Below are 21,861 nucleotides of genomic sequence, written 5' to 3'. Positions count from 1 at the left end.
TTCAGATGCCTAAAGTTATCACCTACTTTTATTTACTGAACATTTCTTGCTTTCTTTCATTCCATAAGAAACATATTTTTCCAGGATCTTCAAACCACCTAGGATCAACTGGATTGCACCCAGGTTACAAGCATCTCTGTCAAAAAACAGAAACAAAAAAACACCCCACATTGTTGCTAAAAATCACATCTGGCTTTCTTTCTCCCCTCCACAGAATTATTTAAAAAGTTGAACAACAAGCTTATTAATCCATTTCCTCTAACTGGGCAGATCAGTTCTGTAGCTTTCAGTCACAACTGAAACTACATGTATTTTTTCCCTCATTCACTCCTGGTCCTGAAATCCTACCACCAATGCCACTCCATCTTCAGAGTAGAATGAGTTGATGTAGGAGGAAAAGACTGGAGTATTTAATTCCTAGGCAATCAGGTGTTGACATTTGCCAGCAGTTCTGACACCAAGGGGGATGCAGAAAGAGTTATTTGTACAAGTAATGAAGGAGACTATTCCAATTCAAAATGGGAGAGAGAGTTCTGGAGTCCTGTTGACAAATAGTAAAGATAAAAAATACTACTCCTTCCTTCTATCCAACTTCAGTGGAAGGAGGGAGAGACCCCAAACTAGACTGATCTCTTCAGTTAAAGAGGAAATGGGAATTTTTCTTTCTGTTATCCACAGTTAGGATTGCTCTGAAAGGGAGATGTCAACAGCTCCATTAAAGAAATGGAAATGGAACAAGGGGGGGGGGGGAAACACCACCTAGCCATCAAAAGTCAGAAAGATAAAGGGAAAGAAGTGTTGATACCTCCAGATTTAAAGAGAAATATAAAGAAGAAGATATGGAAATGGTGTAAAGAGTGAAGCTGTTAACACAAGAACCATGAATTCGTTAGCTACTGAGAATGTTATGTTATGTTAAAAATGTATCAGTTGCCTCACAATGCCAGCAAAGGAACGGCCAATAAAGATGGAAGAGATTAGAATTAGCATCTAGGAGCACAAGTGTGTGTGTGGGGGGGTGCACACATACAAACACACACACACAAACAAACAAACTTTGACGCTACTCAAAGTAGGAAGATAGGGAGATCTCTTTGTGGTATCATTCTTGTCTGCAAGGAAGAAACTAAACTAACTGTATCAGCTTTTTGCTAAGTAAGCCTGTTTCACAGTATCTAGAGATTTCTTATATGCCTGTGGAGAAGCTGCTGTATATGGAGTAACGCCACTGATCCAACTAAAAGAGTATTGGTTCAACAGGGGTCCTTTGCCTTAGACAGAGATGCCAATTACTGAATCTAGAGATTTTGAATTTAAAGTTTATTATCAAGAGTTCCTCTCTGGTAGTCTATGCTGAGAAAAACAAATGAGGAAGTCTATGCAGAAATTTCCCAGATAAAATCTCAGGTAACTTGTCAAAGGCATTCAATTCCGTAAACAGATTCTTGCACAATTTAACAGAGCTACACGAAATAAGTACTTATTAATTCAACCAACTTCTACTTAATGACATTTTAAGAATCTAAATAGTTCAAAAAAAAATATTGAGCTCAGGGAAGCTTAGTGAGAAAGGTTTGTTTTGAATGTGCCCTCTATAAATGCAATATAATGTGAGGTTATTTGAGAAACATCAATCATGTTTTATGGATCTGTGATAAATACAGCTATAATTATAGATCCTGGAAAATAATTCAGCTGTCACATTTACCTTGTCAAAGTAAATAACACTGTCAATTTAGTTGATGTGCATGACCTGAGTAAACATTTCAAAGCACATACTTTGTACTCATGCTCCTTCATTTTAAACAACTGCTCAACTGAATGTGCTTCTTTTACAATTCAATGCATTTGCTATCACTCAAATAAAATGAAAAGTGTATACCAATAATCCTTCTGAATGATTTGGAAACTGTGCAAAATATCTTACTGCCTTAAATCAGCAGGTCTTAAGCTTAAATAAATTATAATGGTGGTTTTCAAAGAGAATTTTTACTATGCTTTAACTTGCTCTGAGGCTTATAAATTCATAGAGGATAAGTCCACAAATCAGGAGGTTGATCAACTAAAAACCATTCAATTAGAATGACAAGCCTTTCAGTCTGCTAATGGCTGTAAGTCATGATAAGTCAAGAAGCAGCATGCTTCTAGTCAAGATTAATATAAAGAAGTGGGAGATAGTTATTGTCTTGATTCTGAGTTTTCAAAAGATATCTAGCCAACTACTGTGAGAAGTAGGATGCAGAATTAGTTGGATCCAGGTCTCCTAAAGCTCCAAAGGCTCTACAGAATAATTTAGTTTTTAATAACACTTACAAAAAACTAGTAGCATGGGGGCTGATCATATTTCCAGAAGAGGCTGTTCTGTAATGCAGATGCACCAATTGAAAGCTATTGATGGTTCCCCATCTTCACAAGCTGATGATGTAAGTTCTCTTAGGATATATGAATTGGATGCAAGACAATATTACCAGCTTCTAGCTGGTTTCTAGCTCCAAAAATTCCTATTTGGGTAAATGGATTTCAACCTACAACCACAAGATTTGCATTACGCCACTGTAAACATGGTCATAAAATCAGGTTGTCACATGAGTTCCTCAACTTATGACTGCCATGAATTATGATTGAAATTCTGGTCCCAATTATGATTGTAAGTGGACGTCTACCTTTAAAGTAAATTGTAAATTGTAGGACTCCAGATAAGTACTGATGAGAGTATGTTTGAGAAATGTTCTGGATTAATAGAATCTTGGCAGTTGGAATTATATATTAGAAAGATGCACAGTTCTCCCTCAGACTCATATTATTACACTATCACTGTTCATTAATGCACAATGTGTAACTACCTCCAGCCTTTGGCCACCTATTTTAACATGAATTAACTTAGATGATCCAAATTCACTTTTTCTGACAGACGTTTTAGCCTTTTTCTTCATAATTAAATATATACCTTCACTTCTCTTCAGGTATGAATCAATTCCATGCCATAGATCTGATCACTTGGATTTCATATTTTTTCTATCCTTCTCCTTTCTCTTAGTTTCACAGATGCATAACAATTTTTTTTGATTTCTTGTATTTCCTTTGATCATTCATATGCTTTTTCATATATTCCCCTTACAGTCTAAGTCACAATCTTCTATATGCATATATTGTGGTCATCACCAGATGGATTCAAAATATAGAACTCTGCTTGCCTTCATGATTTTGATCAACTGACACTTTCACACAAAATTATTTTAATATGATATAGAAGGTATAAACTAGGTACTAATACCAACAGTAGCTATGTCAAATGCAGCATTCTTTGCCAATAGTAAGGACAATAACAGCCAGTTTTGTCACATTTTGGCTGGTATGACACAAAAACAATCAATGTCAAATTTTATTCCAAGCATGTCAATTATTCTAGGCAAGGTAGAACCACAAATCCAGAGACTACCTGCAAGTCAACTTCGAACTGCCTGTATCCCATCAATGATACACATGCATGATGCAAATCATTGTACATCATTTTACAGTAAGACAAAGATATAAAACCAAGATGCCTAGTGCAACAATTCACCTCAATTTGTGTATCAAAAAAGACTACTCAATGGTGTGCTATGAAGTACAAGTTTAAATGAAATTATTTGATCCATTAGTTGACAGGAGTTACATGATAAAGCAGAGAATATAGGAGGTGCCTTAGCTATACTGGATAAAAATTAGAGGCAAATTCCCTATAACCTTTGCCTATGCTTTCATAGCATGGGACATTAAAGGTGATATTCCTCATTATTTGCTCATCATGCCTCTTTAGCAACCACTATAAAATATTTAGCTCCAATATCAAAAAAGGAAATGGGCTTGACCAACCCCCTAGAAAATTTGTTTCCTAAGAATAGGATGACCTTCGCAGCTGTGACAATCTTTATTTCAGCAGCTGCCCAAAGCCATGTCAACTTTTTGATTTATGTAAGTAATGAGGGCTATGTTTTGCAGATTTGTTTACTTCAGAAATTTTGTGATTCTTATGCCATGTTTATTATAGGCTTTTTTATCCTCTCCTACATAGTTTATTTATACAAATGTTATACATTTGTTTATTTATTTGTTATTTTTAATATGTATTGTAACTCAGTGATTTTGCATTGTGTGAGGCTATGACCTATAGTTATAAAAGTAGAAAAAATACTATCAAAAGTAATATTGGAGTATATTGATAAATAGCAATCATTCACTTAAACTATTTCTATTAATTTCAATGATTTAAAGCAAAATTTAAACTTTGTAAACACAGTAATTCAAAATGAATAGGTTAACACTAGAATTCTTTTACTTTCTAGTAAACAGGAAAACAGGAAGTTTTCTGTTACAATGGAACTTAGGGTTCCCTGTAAATGCAAATTATTAAAGAGAAAAATTGGTGTTACAAAATCATTAAGTTTGACAAGAAAAAAATAAGAAACTATATCTAAAACAATAAGAATACCCGGACATCACTATCTTGCAATTTGAAATATGAAGCATCAAAAGGAAATTTTTAGTCACAGAATACTAGTATTACACAAATCCAAATTACATTATTTCAGAAAGTTGATACATTTGCATAAGCTGTGCTCTTGAAATTAAACAGTACTGGGGTTTAGTAGAAGTCTTTTATCCTCAGCAAACTGAATGGAGAATCAGCTTCCATTCTATCTAGCTGCAAAAAGTAAATATGTCCTATAAATTTTATTTAAACAACCCATAACACCAAAGTCTAAGTTTCCCAATATTTATGTTCAGTTTATTACTTTAAATAATAAAAAACAAAACAAAAAAATAAAATACTATAAAGCTATTAAATCTTTAAATCCCTGTAGAAACCATGACATTTGAAACAGCTGTCATAACCACTAGTACTTGCAAAGATTTTGCATGAAGCTCCCTTTCCTGAAGGATGTCATTCCCCATTTATTTCAAAATAGGCAGGTACTTTAAACAAAGAAAAAAATACATTTCCAGAAGTAATTTATGGAAAAGCCTACAGATTCAGGTGCACCATATATATGTGGCCTTTGGTTCGGAGCAACTGAATTAATATCTTTTTTTAAGATGTGATCTTGTAGATCCCATAAGCATTCAGAACAAGACTAAAGAAATACATTCATTACTGAGCTTTGGGCCAATATAAACCCATAAAATTGGATTTACCAAGCTTCTGCTCTGTAGTTTTAATTACAGCTATGACTGGGAAGAAGCCTTTTTTAACAGGAAATGAAATAGCCTATCTATAACAGATCAGAGTGTTATGTACTAGGAATGAAACATAAATTAGTCATAGAAGGAACATGGACGACCCACATCACTTCCACAAACCAATAGCTTGCAGGTGGCTAGTTCCAATATAAATGTTTATGTTTAACTGTCATTTCAACACTATCTCCTCAATGAAACTTCAGCTTCTGAAATCCATCTGCTCCTCCAGTTTTCAAAATATGAGGCAGAAGAACTGCCTCTGCAGACAATATTTGGATTCAGCTCCAGTTAGACTATCATGTGCAGCAGTATTTATCACGCATCCCATTGATTATGACATTCTAGGTAACTCTTGACAAAAATTATATAAAAAAGAAATTCTCTGTAACTCTGCTACACTTTATTTGCTTGTTTGTTTCATTCACATGCTGCCTAATTCCAAACTGACTCTAAGCAGCTCACAGTATAAAACGATGTAAACCTAAAATGTACCTAAAACACTAAGCAGATGGCAAATGCAGTCAACACGTAAAACATATCACATCACCTGGCAAAGCCTCCAACCAGCCTAACCAAAGCCTAAGAGAAAAGTCTTCTAGAGGGCCATCCTGGTGGAACCTGTGGCAGAGAAAGAACACTTCCTTGGCCCCAAATAAGATACAGTTTAATCAAAGGATGGGGTTCTGTTTGTAAAAGATGTCTTTTACAAAAAAAAACTGATCTATTTTCCACACCGCAAATAATAAATTTCAGAAATGCTCTAATGCTAAAGTAAAATGTAAAAAAAATTACAAACTTGACTTACCTTTTCCTTAATGTTGATTCACCAACTTTAACCACCCTGATTACTTCTTTAACAGTGCGCCGAAAATCATGCATTCTTGCTGCAACCAGGAGAGCTAGAACATAAAAAAAAAAGAAAATCACATCAAAAAGGCACTCGGGATGGAGGGAAGCAAAGGAATACATTAAATCATATAGATGGCATTGGAAATTCTATTTCTCATATTAATTTCAAAATACTGATGGACTTCAGAAAGATTAAGCTGGAATTTTATAAAATTTACTTTGCATGCAGAAATATTACATCAGCACAAACTAACTTTAGAAAAAGCAGTATGGCATAATCAACCTCAAAAAATTATTTCATCTAGATAGACTGCCTCCTTGCACACATACATATGTATCATGCACACAAAATTAGGGGAAAATGTCCTAACACCACAATAGCACATTCATTTGCTTCGTCCCCACATTATTTCAAAACTTGTACATATGTTCCAGTATTTACATAGTAAAATTATCTCAATAAAAAGTAATTGCATAACATCATTCAGTGCTTTCAATATTTCAGTTCAAGGTTCAGAACTCCTCAACAGTGCGTCATGGTTCCGATGAATGACAGTTCAAACAACGTTCAGGCATTGTTGTTATTTTGCAGTAATACAGCTCCGACTGCAACGTCACCAGTGTCAGCTTGGATTACAAAGGGTTCCCCTGGGCAGGGGTGCTTTAGAACCGGCTCAGCAGCAAATAGTCTTTTTAAATTCTCAAAAGCTGTTTGACAACTCATAGTTCGTGCTAGTGGTTGGCCGGGTCGCGGTTTTCCCCCTCCCTTACCTGTTTTGAGTAGTTCTGTAAGTGGTAGAGCAATCTCAGCAAAAGAGGGAATGAATTGACGGTAGAAGTTGGCAAACCCTAGGAAGCTCTGGATCTGTTTGCGAGTCTTTGGGGGCTGCCATTCAATTATAGCTTTCACTTTGGCTGGGTCCATTTCAATGCCCTCATTGGAAATTCTATAGCCAAGATAACCTAATCGAGTTTGGTGAAATTCACATTTTGACAATTTAACATAAAGTTTGGCATTCAATAGTTTCTTTAACACTTCTCTCATCAGTCTTATGTGGTCAGTCATATTCATACTGTATATCATCAAGATATACTAGAACCCCTTTGTATAAATGATCATGTAGGACCTCATTAACTGTATAAATACAGCTGGGGGCCCTGCAGTCCAAAGACTTTGAACTGGTAGCTTCCCAAGGGGCAGTTGAAGGCAGTTTTCCATTCATCCCCCTACTTTATTCTCACCCGGTAATATGCTTCTCTCAGGTCTAATTTAGTGAAGACACTCCCCTTCGCCAGATGGGTTAGTAAGTCCTTCAGGAGGGGGAGGGGGTATTTATTTTCCACACTCACTGCGTTCAGACCTTTATAGTCCACGCAGAGATGAAGAGACCCATCTTTCGTTTCTTTAAACAGCACAGGGGATCCCACAGCGGACTTGGCCCGCTCAATGAATCCCCTTGCTAGGTTTGTGTCCACATATCATTGCATCTCCTCCATTTCAAGGGGGGACATAGCATACATTCTTGGTCGGGGAAGTTTAGCCCCTGGCAACAGTTCAATGGAACAGTCATTGGGCCGGTGAGGAGGCAAGGTATCACATTCTTTCTCACTAAATGCCTCCACTAGGTCCCGGTACTCGCTGGGGATGAGCGGCTCGCCTGGTGGCTGTGAGACAGCCATGTGCGCTCACTTATTGGGTGGGCTAAAATTCCCTGTAACATCAGTCCTATAGGTAGTCTCACAGTTCTTATTCCTTTCTCCCACCAGATAAATGGCTTCCATTTGTCCAACCAGGCTAATGCTAGGATCATAGTCTCAGTCATTTTTTGGGCCACCAGGAAGCCAATAAATTCCCTGTGCTCACCTATGTCTAGGCATAGGGGCTCCGTTAATTGCGTGACTAAAGTCCCTCCCATCAGGGAGCCATCGACCTGCTCAAACCTCACAGGTTTGGAGAGCAGTTTTGCTTGTATGCCCAGTTTCATGGCAAATGGTAAGCTAATGATGCATCGGGAGCATCCAGAATCAACTAGCACCTTTAAATCTACCTGCGTACCCGACTTAGGGATTATGAGCTTGGCAGGTAGTGAAAAAGGTAGGACGTGTCAGCTCTTCATCGGGTCATTCTCTCCTTCGTCATCGCTGTCGAAAGAAAGTAGAACAGGGGTGGATCCAGACTGAGTTCCGGTGTCCTCCCATGTGGGGGATGTGACCTGGGCAACAGGTTCCTGCGTCATCCGGTTGGATTTCTCTCCCATTAGCCACTGTGCAGGTTTCTTTCTCACTGCTGGTCCTGGTCTGTTCTGCGGTTGGGGGTAGTGGCCTGGGCATTTTGCTGCTCAATGTTCCTGCTATTCGCACCGGAAACACTTAATTGCTAGGCCTGCAGGTGGCCTGGGTCTTTCAGCCGCCACAGTAGCTGGAGATTTTCATGGGGGTGACTGCCATTCAGGTTGTTCTGACCTCGGCTTGGCTTCAGGTGGGAGAGGCTTCTTATAGCGGGTGAGCTGAACATCTTATCTTACCGCTGCCCAGTACCATTCTTGCAGCTGGTCAGGCACAGGTCAGTATATGCAGGCCTGAGAAAGGTGGTCGTCCAATCCTTCCCTGAAATGATGAATTATGGATTCTCAGGCCATCTCCCTATCCGACCGGTTATTTTGCGAAACTCCTGCACATACTCCAGGGCAGGCCAGCCAGCTTGTTTTATCCTGTGGATTTGTTCTTCTGCTTTGAGGGCAATGGATGGGTCCTCAAATCTCTCTCAGCCCTAAGAGGAAGAGGTGGGGGTCCTCCAGTTCAGGGGCTTGCTCATTATATAAATTGTTTAACCATTCGGATGCTTCTCCCTCTAGGCTGGACGCAATCACATCGACCATAGCACCTGGGTCCGGGTAGAGATAGGCCCAGCGATTCAAATGAGAGCGTACTTGGTTTAGGGGAAAAAATCAGTTTCTCTGGGTCCCCATCGAAGGTTGCTCTGAAGGGTGGGGCCATCATTGATTGCTGGGGGGGGCCCTGCTGCTGGCCCCACTGGTCCTGCGTTATGCCCAGGGGTTGCACATTTGGGCTCTGCTGCTGCCACCCTTGCTGTGGTTGTCCTCCCACCAGCTTCTGATCTCCAGGCTTCTGCACCACCCCAAGCTGTTGCAAGGCCTCTATTAGCTGTGGCAAGCTCAGAGGTTGTTGGCCTTTCACTTGTGGGGGTTTCTCAACCTCCCATTGCTGCAGAGGCCCCAGGCTGGGGTTCTCTGTCTCTGTGGGTCTGGAGGACCTGGCAGGGGACTCCTGGGGCTGGCAGGTCATCTGGTCTGCAGACAGAATTTTCCACTCACCCAAATTCTCAGTGGCAGACGGTCTGGTAGCATTTCACCATTCTGCTTTTGAAATTGGCAGGGCAGTCTCTAAGCACCTGGAGTCTCTGCTAGAGTGGTTCTAGCCTGACAACCAGATACGCGCACTTAACTGCTTGGGTTTGGAGATCTGCCCAAATTCATCTTCCCACAGCAAGCCGTCTATTACTCCCTCCTCTGAGGTTTCATCAGCAGCCAGGTTATCATCTCCAAGTAGGCTTCCTCTACCCATGATGAAGATTCTTCCCTGAATCTTTGCCAGCTTCTCTCCCTTACTAGAGACAGTGGCCGGGCTCAGGAACATCCAGGTTGTTTGAAAGAAAATAGATTCTGGCATGATGTCATGGTTCCGATGAATGAGACAGTTCAAACAACGTTCAGGCAGTTTTTCTAAAAGTCTATAATAATGAAAACAAAGCATCGGCACTCATGGATGGATGCCAGAATCTGAATCCTCCTCCCCTAAACCCATCATTATCATGCACAACTCCCTCCCTTAATTACATGTCATTATTCACATTATTCACATTTTAATTAGGATTTTTATATTCGAGATTAATATAATCATTTTAATTGTTTTAATTTTTGTAATTGTGGTATTGTTTTCTTTTAAAAAACCTTGTGAACCGCCCTGAGTCCTACAGGAGAAGGGCAGTATATAAGTCTAATAAACTATAAACTATTCTCCAATTAGCCCAAAACACAAGCTTCACTTCCATTATTTTGCACGCCATTCTTATCTAATTTATACGTCCAGGTCAGCATACTCCTCCCCGCAACGTCTTTATATTCAAAGCAAACAGTTTAAAGAATTGTCAGAGCAAAAACATCCAATGTTTGAAGCATTGACACAGTGTTTTTAAGCTAAAGTTGGGAGATATGTCTTAATGTAGATTTTCCATAACACAGAAAAGATCATAAAAGCCGTGGTGGTACAATGGTTAGAATGCTCACTGCCAGGAGTATGATTCTGACTGACTCAAGGTTGACTTAGACTTCCATCCTTCTGATGTCAATAAAATGAAGACCCAGATTGTTGGGAGCAATATGCTGTAAACTACTTAGACAGGGCTGTAAAGCAGTATGAAGCAGTATATAAGTTTAAGTGCTATTGGTATTGCTATATCCCCAACAATTCTGTTCATCTTCTACAATTGAAATAAAGAAAGCCACAATTGAAATATTAATTGGTGGCTACCAACTAAAAAAAAAATTATTGGGAAGAAATAAAAAAAGGAAAATAAATGGATAGACATCCTTTCTCTCTAGGTCAAACTATCAGTAGTTTAATTAAATACTGTCTTCTTCACTTTTAAAATTCAGAAGTCTAAATATATTGTTTACTTAATGTAATATTTTAAAGTAGTTTTATCCCACCTTCTTAGCAGGTTCAATTAGTCCTTGACTTATCACCACAATTGGGACTGAAATTGCCATCATAAGTCAGCATGATTGTATCATGTGACTTAGGACAGCAATCCTAGCACTCACAGATTCATGGATCATTAAGGCAGTACCCAACCTACTCTAAATCATTCTGGACTTGGTCCCTCTCAGCTCTAAGCCTCAAAAGGGAAGGGAGTGGCTCAAAATCTCCCCACCCACCCCCCTTATCTGGTTTTTGGCCACCCCGCACCCTACTTTTCAAGACAGCAAGCAGCCATAGATCCACATGGCTCTGGGACTATCGCCAGCCCAGCAAGCAGCAGACACCCAGCACTCTCACCATTCTGCACTTCACCAACCCAGCTTATCTTCCCTATCTTCTTATTCTCGTGGCTGACGAGGCATGCCTACCTTGTCCCTTGTCACACAGGCAGAAAAAAGCAAGTCAGCCAAAGGGAGCCCCTTCATGCACAGTTGACAAAAGCAAGCCCATTTGCACCATGCTGCTGGGTCAGGCCAGGGTAGGTTTCCTGGCCTGGTGCAGATCTATAACTTGTTTCTTGCTTATTTCTGCTTCTTTGTTCTACAGCAGGAAGCATGGCACATTGCTTTCGATGGCTTTATGCAAAAGGGATTCCTTTTACCAGATTCCTTTTGCTGGCTTAGCAGTGGGGCTTTTTGGCATGAAAGACCAGGTCGAGAATGCCTCATTGGCATTGAGAGCAAGAAAGAGCAAAGATAAGCTGAAGCGGCTGAGCAGAGAGAGGTAGGGGGACAAAAAAGCATAAATATGGGGGGGGAGAGACAAGGTGGGGCAGGGAGAAGAATTGCAACACCCCTGTGGTCAAAAATGTAGGCTGGCTGCCACATGCCCAAATTTTGATCATGTGACCGTGAGGGGGAGTGCTGCAACAGTTATAACTTCATATACAGGCTTTAGTTCCATGTTTTTAAGCAGGGTTGTAAGTTCAAGCAGTTTATGAATGAATGGTCATAAGCGGGGGGGTCACCCGTAATGGCTTATTTAATATCTTTATCACACACAACAGGATCACCACCCATGAGCTTATAAACAAAAGAAATAAGAGGTACTGAGAGAAGAAGAGCCAAAGTAGGATCAAGGATGAGCTCTTAAAAGTGCTCTGTTGTACTAATCAGTTTGAAAGACAAAAGTCTGATCTAACAAGTCTCTCAACAGTTCTTCCAGAGATGTCCAACAGGTCCAGTCTTTCTCTCCACTGTAATAAAATGTCACATGCAAAATAGCAGAAAAATGGGAGTGTAGCACAATCCTTCTTCTACTTATAACTTCTGTGTTCAAAGTGCCCCCTGTAAGTCATTTTTCCCTTTTTTGTTTCAAACATACTTGTCTCTCCAGGACATCAGAGAAAGCAAAAATAGCTTTTGTCCCATGCATCTGCCTGTAGTATATACTTTGGTTCTAAAAGGTTCTTATATATAGGCCATGAAAGAACTGTAGCTTGACCAACTTGCTTTGATCATGGCAAAATAGACAGCAAACAAATTTAATAAATAAAGATAAAATAAACTATCTCTTTTGCACACAGCCTTAATATATTTGTTTATTACTGGACTCTACCAAGATACTGCTGAATGTAATTAGGATTGTTAAACTATCAGTTATTCAGTTAAACCGTAAGACTTCAGTGTAATCCACTGTTTTCATGTTCTTTTATACAACTTTTATACAATGCCTTATAGATAATCTGCACTTTCTGCTTGTGGAATAATATAACCTCCATGATACTCTGGTTTATGGCCAAGCGTTAGATTAGTTCTTAAAGTTTGTACCTAATTTGATTCATCTTGACATTAAATTTGTATGTACAGATTTGCCTAAAAACACAACATTCTAAGAGTGAACATATGCGAGTGCTTCTTACAAAATGAAATATACATAACACATTTCTTTGCCACTAGCTGTTGCCACTCCACACACTCCAATTCATGAGTTCTGCAATACCTGCACCACAAAGCCCTGATGGCCGTCGACCTGTGTGCATCCAGTCTCTCTTCATCTGCTGCAGGAGCCTTAAGGCTGTCATGGAGACTTCATGGTTCTTATCACCAAACTCGAGCATGTGTGCAAAACGAGGAATATATAAACATGGATCTGCCCAAAGCAAGATGAAAAAAGTTAGTTATTACCCACTGTAACTTTTCTTCTTCTATACAGAGCCTTCTCAGATTTCCAACTCAACCTACAGAAAACACTTCACTGTCCAATTGTTTCTCCAGCTGTAGACATGAGATTGTGTTTACTATTAGGAACAAAAAGAATTGTTCTGCTTGTGGAAGGTCTTTGTTCTGGCAGAAACCTCTACTAATGGAAGGTGATGTTTTGCTGATTATCTCTTCCTTCTGGAACTCTCAGCACCATTTTCCCCCATTGCTCCAGTCAGATATACAAGGACTACTAGGAGAATGGGCATTATTCAAAATTCACCACCGCTTTCATTAGGTCATGTCTGACAACAAACAGCTTTCAGTGAACTGAAATATATTGCTGAATATAATTAGGGTGGTTAAACTATCAGTTAATTCTAATTGTATGGACCAGCCAAGATACCAAATGTCACATGAGACACACACATGGCAACCTCTCTTTAAAAAATGCACTGTAGAAGGTGGCTACTTTGGGTCAAGAAAAATCAAGGAGATATGTTTAGCATTTTGCTTTCTATTCAATATCTGTTTAAAAGTGACCATCTTTTTTGAAACTTCAGTAGAAACAGATAGAAAATCTGTATTGCCATTAATCAAGTCAATCCTGGATGTTCTTACAACCCAGAACTGCAGTGAAGGAATTAGTACTAGCTAGAAAAAGAACTGCATATTTTAAGTTTGCAAACCAAGTAGAATACATTGTGACACATGATTAAAAAAGACCTAACAAATATGGGATATTCAAATATATATATTTCCACATCAAGTTCCCTTCGTCCAGTGCGCTCACACAGGGAGGGTCTTCTCAGGGTGCCGCCGGTAAAAGATTGCCGGCGGATAACACCCAGGGAGAGGGCCTTCTCTGTGGGTGCGCCTGCCCTCTGGAACCAGCTGCCCGTGGAGCTTAGGACTGCCCCTGACCTTCGGTCATTCCGCCGGGACCTGAAGACCTGGCTCTTTGAGCTCTCCGGCCCAGGCTGAGAATTTTTAACTGGGGTTTTTATTTTTAGGGATAATGTAATCTTTTTAAATTGTTTTTTAACTTTTGTATTTTGTATTGGTTTGATTTTAAAATACCCTGTAAACCGCCCTGAGTCCTTCGGGAAAGGGCGGTATATAAATCTAATAAAATAAATAAAATAAAATAAAAATAAATAAACTATGAAGTACAGAATAAATAGGTCCAGTCAATCAGTGTTGATAGCCCCTAAAATTATTACCTGATTCCACATTTCCAAATCCAAGATCTGTCATAGATCAATGTAGCAACTGTGCAATGAATAATATTTCCAATCACACAGACCTATCAACACCATTCATTAAGTGTCCAAATGTGTTGAGACCAAACCTCACTATACCTACAGACCATACTGTAAAATTATGTTGGCACGAAAAATCAGGAATTGTAATCCCAAACATCCCTGGGAAGCACCTGGATGAGAATACTAATGATTTTTTTATTAAAAGGTTTTATAAAAGTTACAATACAAACCCACCCCCAAACCACTCCCCTCCCCCTTCCCCCCTTCCCAGAACTGAATACAGGGTTACAAAAATAACAATCAAAATCTAAATAACATTAACCAACTATATATGTAACCAAGTTCCTAACCCACTTTAACTCCCCTTTAACATGAACACAAACAAAATAAAAGTAAACATAATAATAATAACATAAAAACAAGATAATATCCATATTATTAAACAATACTAATAATAAAATATAATAGAAACTAATAGAAATACCATAAAAATATACTAATATTAATAATATCATTCTATAATTTATTCATAAGCTAGATGAAACTTTTTAGTCCCATATTTGTTCTGAATATAATCTATCTATCTTCTCCAGACCGAAATGTATCTTTCTTGTGAATGATCCTTCAAATAAGCAGAAATCTTAGCCATTTCTGCCAAATTTGACACCTTAAGTGACCAATCTTCTATAGTAGGGAGAATACTAATGATTAATATCCTCATCCAGGAGTATAACAAGCAAGAGGAAAATCATCCAATGTGCAATTTAATATTACTTGAGACTTCTTTGAAGATACGTTAGTTAAAAATTCCACATTAACAAATGAAATTATTTTGCTTCTACAGAAGTACAGTATTAAATTTCTCATCTCCAGTCATTGTATAATAGATGAAAGTTCCAGCCAGCTCCCATTATTAACACAGACTAATTTTGCTTTCATATCTCTCTCCTTATTGAAGATTAATTTAAAGTCATCAACAGAACCAAGCCAAAAGAATAACTTCCAAAAATCAACTTAAGCTTTCATTAAAAAAGTCAAATTGGTTGAGAGTTTTTCTTTGCTGAAAAGTATATCTATTATGCCATGAAATTAACACCATTAGTAAAAACTGATTTCTAGTCCCTGAAATCAGAAATATTTGAGAACAATTTTAAATGCAATGTATTATTTATGTCAAAGATACAACTTTGTGCGGTGTACTGCTCCATTTTGATTATGTGGATTAATGTCTCCTGAACAATTTGCAGGTACAGTGAAATCAATGTCTACCTAGACTATATAGCTGTTACCTGTACTTTAAAGGATTTTATGCTACATTGCTATGCTGTTAACAGCATGCTCCAATCTATAATTGTTCCTCAATGTTACAGAAAAGGAAAAAAAGATTTTAGGTTCATTATTTGCATTACAAAAATATAAACAACTGTATTCCCTATCATAATAATTATATTCAATAACCAAGACATTAAAATATACTGCCAGGAGATAGAATATCAAGGTTACCAGAAGACAGATTTGGCTATGATTATGAAATGACAGGAAACAATCATGGTTTCCAAAGCCTTCCACTGAGGAACACTGCCAGTTTTCAATATCAAGGGGTCCTCTCATATAGATGTCATATATTACCGGGGGAGGGGTACTTGAGCTTAAGTTTTACATCAATAGCTAAAGCTATTATAGCAATAGCAATAGCACTTACGACTTATATACACTTCACAATGCTTTACAGCTCTCTCTAAGCAGTTTGCAGAATCAGCATATTGCCCCCAACAATCTGGGTCCTCATTTTACTAACCTCGGAAGGATGGAAGGCTGAGTCAACCTTGAGCCATGGAGAATTGAACTGCCAGAACTGCTGGCAGCCAGCAGTCAGCAGAAGTAGCCTGCAGTATTGCATTCTAACCATGCGCCACCACAGCTGTTATAATTTCACTTTGGAATTAAGATAACCTTTATTGTCATTTTTTTACTGTGAGCACAATGGCCCACATTCTGAAATTCTGTTGCCTGCTCTCAAAAGAAAGTATATCTACACACACACACAAATATTAATCACTGTCCATTTTGAATATATAGCAGAATGAGGAAACTTGAGAGTTCACAAGGTTGATGCTATATGGAACAAAACTGTGACTAAATCTGGATGTCCCAGTGTTTATCAGTACTCTGGGTACCATACCCAGTGCTTTTTTTGTAAAAGAAAAAGGTGCCGGAACTCACACGTCATACAACCCGCCTTGCCTACTCTACAAGGTTCCATCCAAAAAAGGTGCCGGAACTCCGTTCTGAGCGTTCTATGAGGAAAAAAGCCCTGACCATACCAAAAAGCTTTGGACTATTAAATCTGTGCATTGACAAAAATCCTTCTATCAATTGCAAAAGACCACACTCCTTGCATATGCACAAATACTATTCCGATACATCATAACACCTTAGGTTTTTGCCAAGAATTTGATGTGAATTAAGGCCAATACCATAATACCATACAGCCCAAAACTGATACCTTGCTCTAGAGACTATAAATATAGTCTTCAACTTACAACCATTTGTGACCATTTGAAATTACAACATCACTGAAAAAAACTGACTTATGACTGGTTTTCATACTTATGACTCTTGCAGGATCTCAGTGATCATTTGGGCACTTGACAACTGACAGATGCACTGTCACAGAGTCATGTGTTTGCCGTTTGTAACCTTCCCAGCAAGCCAATGGGGAAAGCCAGATTTGCTTAATGACCACGATTCACTTAACAAATGCAGTGATTCACTTAACAACCATGGCAAAAAAGGTTGTGAAAAGGAGTGGAACTCACTTAACAAGTGCCTTGCTTAGCAATTGAAATTTTGGATTCAGTTGCAGTCATAAATCAAGGATTTGATATATTTTAAAAGACGTAGTTGTCTTCTGTTAGTTAGTAGGAAGTTAGTTACTTCTGTCAGTTACTTAGTTAACTTCTGCTAGTTACTATTTGAGGCACACAATAGAATTACATTTTTATCAGATTTTCAGCTTTCAGCTTTCATTTAGGTGAAGAATTTCATGTAATTAATTTAATTTAATTATACTTAAATAATCACTGCTAAACATCAACAGTGTTATGTACTATTTTTTGTTTTCATGTGTTCAGAAAGACTATGCATACGCACGATCACCTACATAACATACAAATTTTCAGACAACTAGAAGCAGTACACTTTTGCAAAAAAAAAAAACACAACTAAGTAACTATTAACTAGGAGAGTTACATACCTTAATATTTTTAGAGGAAATTCAAAGATTCACTTAACTATGATGGTTAGATATATAATGTAGATACTTACTAAATCAAATGCTATAAGCTAATCAAACTATTTAGGAAAAAGGTAACATTCAGATTAAAAGCAAATCCTGTACATTTCTGGCATAATGTGTGTTAATTAGCAAGCCAAATGGTGATGCCAGAAGCTTCTCTCTGAGAGAAGATCTTGTTGCTCCTTTTATATTTCTTAGCTGCATTGGGAATCTGGGTGAAGAGGAAGGTAAACATTCTTACAAAGAGAGTGTCAGAGACAGAGACAGAGACATACAAAGGACTGTTATGTAATACTAAGGCCCCTGTTCAGATGCAAAAGAAGTAGACAGTTTCCAACTGCATGAATCTGGTACAGCAAACCCTTGAGAGGGGTGATCTCCAGATCTTTAGAAGCATGAGTTGGACTGTGACTTCAAATTTGTTTTAACCCATCTCGTTCTTTATGCGTGAAGTGCAAGTGATGGGGAATTATTTCCTGCATTCTCCTGTACAGAATAACACTTCCTCGTTGCAGAGCAAAACAAAAACAAATGCTTCCTTTCTTTATGGAAAATATTAGTCTGGGGACAGAACTGTACAGAGGGAGCTTTTCCTCTTTCACAACTCACCAGTTTTTAGAATTTTGCCTTCTACAAGTAGACCGGGAACAAACTGATGGACTATAACAGGGGTAGGCAACCTCGGCTCTTTTATGACTCATGGACTTCAACTCCCAGAATTCCTGACTCAGCATAGCTATGCTGACTCAGGAATTCTGGGAGTTGAAGTCCATGAGTCATAAAAGAGCCGAGGTTGCCTACCCCTGGTCTATAATTTAACAAGACAATCAGTGCAAGTTTTGTTGTTCACCTTAATCCATACAAATGGTAGGCTATGGCACATGGTACAGCTAACTGACCGTGACAGATTTAAACAGTTTGGATGGCTTGGTTCTTGGATGGGAGACCACCAGGATAGCAATAAATCACTTAAGTATTTATTCATGTGAATTATCCCAGTGCCTCAGGTCAAACAGACTCTAGATGGTATTCTTGCTGGGAGAACAACATGTACATTTTGCGCAATTATTGAAAATCAATGTCAATTACAGGGACTTTTTAAGAATAGAATCTACAACAGGAAAATTACACTCATGACTGAACCTAATAAATATTAATTTATTAATCTATCCATAACATTTGCACAATTCTGTATAAAAATAAAAATAATTCACTAGCATTTTTAGTTTTCAAAGTATGTACACATAAATTTTACAAACGTTATCTTACAAAATATCAAACTGGATAAGACCACCCAACTTTCTGGAAGAAATAGTAATAATAATAAAAAAATAAGTATCCTTGGTGGAGCAGTGGGCTAATGCCTCCTTAAGTAACACCAGCTGCCTGCAATTAGTGCAGGTTCGCATCCCACCAGGCTCAAGGTTGACTCAGCCTTCCATCCTTCCGAGGTAGGTAAAATGAGGACCCAGATTGTTGGGGGCAATTAAGCTGACTTTGTAATAATGCCACTTGGGGTGTGTGTGAAAGCCCTAATAAGCAGGCATATACATAGAATGAAGGCTACTGCTAAGCTTGTAAGCCGCCCTGAGTCTTCGGAGAAGGGCGGGATATAAATGGAATTAAAATAAATAAAAATAAATAAATCTATATAAAAACTTAACTGGGCCAGAACTACAAGGTTTCTCAGTCATTTTGTTGATACTTTCACCTTTCACCTTTATTTCCTGTGGATAAGGTTTTAAGGTCTGAAGTCATGTACACACACACACACACACACACACACACACACACACAGAGAGAGAGAGAGAGAGAGACAGACAGACAGACAGACCAAACATCAGTTACCAAGCTCTTTCAAAATGTTAAGAACGAAATGAGACACACGGCTCCCAACGTTCAAAAAAAAAATGGGCGAAAACTCTCCAGTTTTTGCCGGCACCTTTGATAGCTCCGCCTTGCTTTCAGGCTGATAAAAGTCTGAAAAAGCCCTGGTTTGGGTTGATTCCCCCACCCCCCAAGCTTTTGCCCAAAAAAGTTCAAACGGAGCCAGAAAAGATGCCTGAAAAGGAGCATTGTGCGAGGGAACGGCCAGAAGGAGCACGGGCGCCCTCGCCAGGCCGCCCAGAAAAGACGCCTCTCCGGCTACTGCTGCGCTTAAACTGGGATCGGCGAGGCGCTGCCTCCCGCCTAACCGAGGCTGCCAGTGCCTTCCGCTTTCCTAATCATGGCTTCTGACTCCACGGATAAGCCTGCAGTGCAAACTTTCCCGGCTGCGTTCGGGCAGAGGGACGCCTGGTGAGAGAGCGACCGGGGGGCTGCTTTCTAACTGGGGCATTGCCGGGAGGGGGTGCGCGATCGGGGGGAAGAGGGGAGATGCTGGGATCGGCGCCGCAGCAGAGTTTTTGAACTGCAGGACGGCTTGGCGTTCAAGGCGGGCTGCTGCCTCGAGCGATTTCCGAAAGACGGGCTCTCTCTTCCCGATTTTGCAAACCGTCCAAAACGAAAAGCGCCCCTGGCTAGATGGCATCGAAGCCGGAGCTCGGGCGGAATTCACACTGACCGCCTTTATCGACGCCTACCCCCGATCGACTTGGGAGCCAGCAACCGCAAACGAAGCAAAGCTCAGACGAGATCTCCCGGGGGTGGGAGGAAGAGGGGGGGGGGAGAAGAGGAATTTCCCAAGCAACCGAAAAGAGGGGAGGGATACCCATTTAAAGCAACAAATAATAAAACTTTTGTTTCATCTCGAAGCAACATCGACCCTTCCTAAATGGGTTTACTTCTGGAGGAGTTTCTGTAACTCCCCTTTCGGAGGGTAGGGCGGAAAGGAGGGTTGCGTTTCGCCGTCACTCCCACTGCTCCGCTGCAGCATTTTTTTATTATTATTATTAATTTTATATTTTTTTTACGTGTGTGTCCGCGCGTGCATTTAGCTCCCCTCCATCCAACAGCGAGAGAGAATTTGGGTTTCCTGTAAATTTCCCAAATGGAGGAGGGGACTGGATTGATGGGAGAGGAAAGCGCGGAGGGGGAGGGAGGGAGGGAGGGAGGGAAGGCGTGTGGGCGGTTCGAGCGAGCGAAGAATGACATATTGTCTAGCGAGAGAGGCCGGTCCTCCCGTCTGTGCCCTTTCGCCATTGGAGCAGCCGCCGATGACGCGCAACGCTGCCGCTGACTATTTGAGCCAGCAGCAACATTGGGAAGAGGTGGCGGCGGTGGTGCTAACAACAGCGGGGAAGGAAGCACGTACGGGCGAGGAGCGCACACGCGGACGGCCACGGGCGCCCGGTCCTGCGAAGCCGCGGCTCCTGCCGACTTTCGGAATAGGGACAGGGTTAGGAAGGAAAGCCGGCCTCGCCAGGAGGCGAGAAAAAGAAGCGTCTCCGGCGCCGGAGAGCACCAGAACCGGACTCCAGCGTAGAGGATGACGCTTCCCTCTCCTGCAGTTTGGCCTGGGGAGTCTCGCTTTTAAAGCAAAAAAAAAAAGGGGGGGACGGGAAGGGACAGAAAAACTTCCGCTCGTAAAAAGAAAAGCGGCCGGATCGTATGCGTCTCTCCTTCGCCGTCCCTCGGCCTCTGGGATTTTACTGAGGACTTGCAACCTGAATTGTGGGATAATAATAAATAACCGTAAGCGGGGATCTACAGCTGCTTCGCGGATGTTGGCCCTTCGCCCGGAAAACGGGCGAAAGCCGGGTTTCCTGCTTTTGCCTGTCCTCCCGCCTCACCAAGAACCTTGCCAGAAGTTTACGTTGCCCCGGGGTCAGGGGCTGCTCTCGCCTCTTCAAGAAAAATCGGCATCGTAACGGCTCCTTGGACTTTCCGGAGCGGGATCCGGGCAAGTCCTGCCCCGCGGCTTGCGCTTCGGAGAGCCTTGCACCATCCCCAGCGTCCTTCCCTCCCCGCCGCCAGGTGAGCGATGAGTCACTAAAGCATCATCGCTGCGCCACCAGCCGGAACACAAAAGATGCTTTAGGCACCAGTCCTTCAAACGAGGCGCTGTAGTTTGTTTTTGCTGTCCTTCAAAGGGGTTTTTATATATATATATATATTAAAAAAAAATCTTTCGAAGCGAGAGTGCGCTCGACTGATGGCCGCGGAGAGGGATCCCTCCCGCTGATGCCCCTGGACCATGGTTGCTTCCGTGGGCGGATCATGAAGTGTTTGACTTTCTTTCTTCTGCTTCCAGAGACCTTAAAGAAGTCCAAAAAGAGCGTCCGGGCCAACAGCAAAGGGGCACCATGCTATGAGATATTGCCCCTGGGCCTCAAAAAGAAGATGGCTGCGGAACTTTACCCTGCCA

At 40.4% G+C, this 21,861-nt stretch overlaps 1 protein-coding gene across 6 annotated transcripts in view; it reads right to left on the bottom strand.

Annotated features, from left to right (window-relative positions):
- The window catches only part of BRF1 (BRF1 general transcription factor IIIB subunit), a 219,917-nt gene that overhangs the window by 102,607 nt on the left and 95,449 nt on the right, over positions 1–21,861 (bottom strand). For 5 of the 6 annotated variants that reach the window (XM_081313338.1, XM_081313340.1, XM_081313339.1 and 2 more), the window contains 2 exons: positions 12,793–12,942; positions 6,026–6,119 (listed from right to left, as the gene is read on the bottom strand). In XM_081313338.1, the coding sequence (XP_081169464.1) occupies positions 6,026–6,119; positions 12,793–12,942 (244 nt within the window). The remainder of the gene's footprint in view (positions 1–6,025; positions 6,120–12,792; positions 12,943–21,861) is intronic. The other variant, XM_081313342.1, reaches the window with a different exon arrangement.

This window comes from Vipera berus (genome assembly GCF_964194415.1).
Source record: "Vipera berus genome assembly, chromosome: 1".
Classification (NCBI taxonomy): domain Eukaryota; kingdom Metazoa; phylum Chordata; class Lepidosauria; order Squamata; family Viperidae; genus Vipera; species Vipera berus.
Note: the sequence above shows the minus strand (reverse complement) of the source record. Positions and strands in the feature narration are given on the sequence as shown.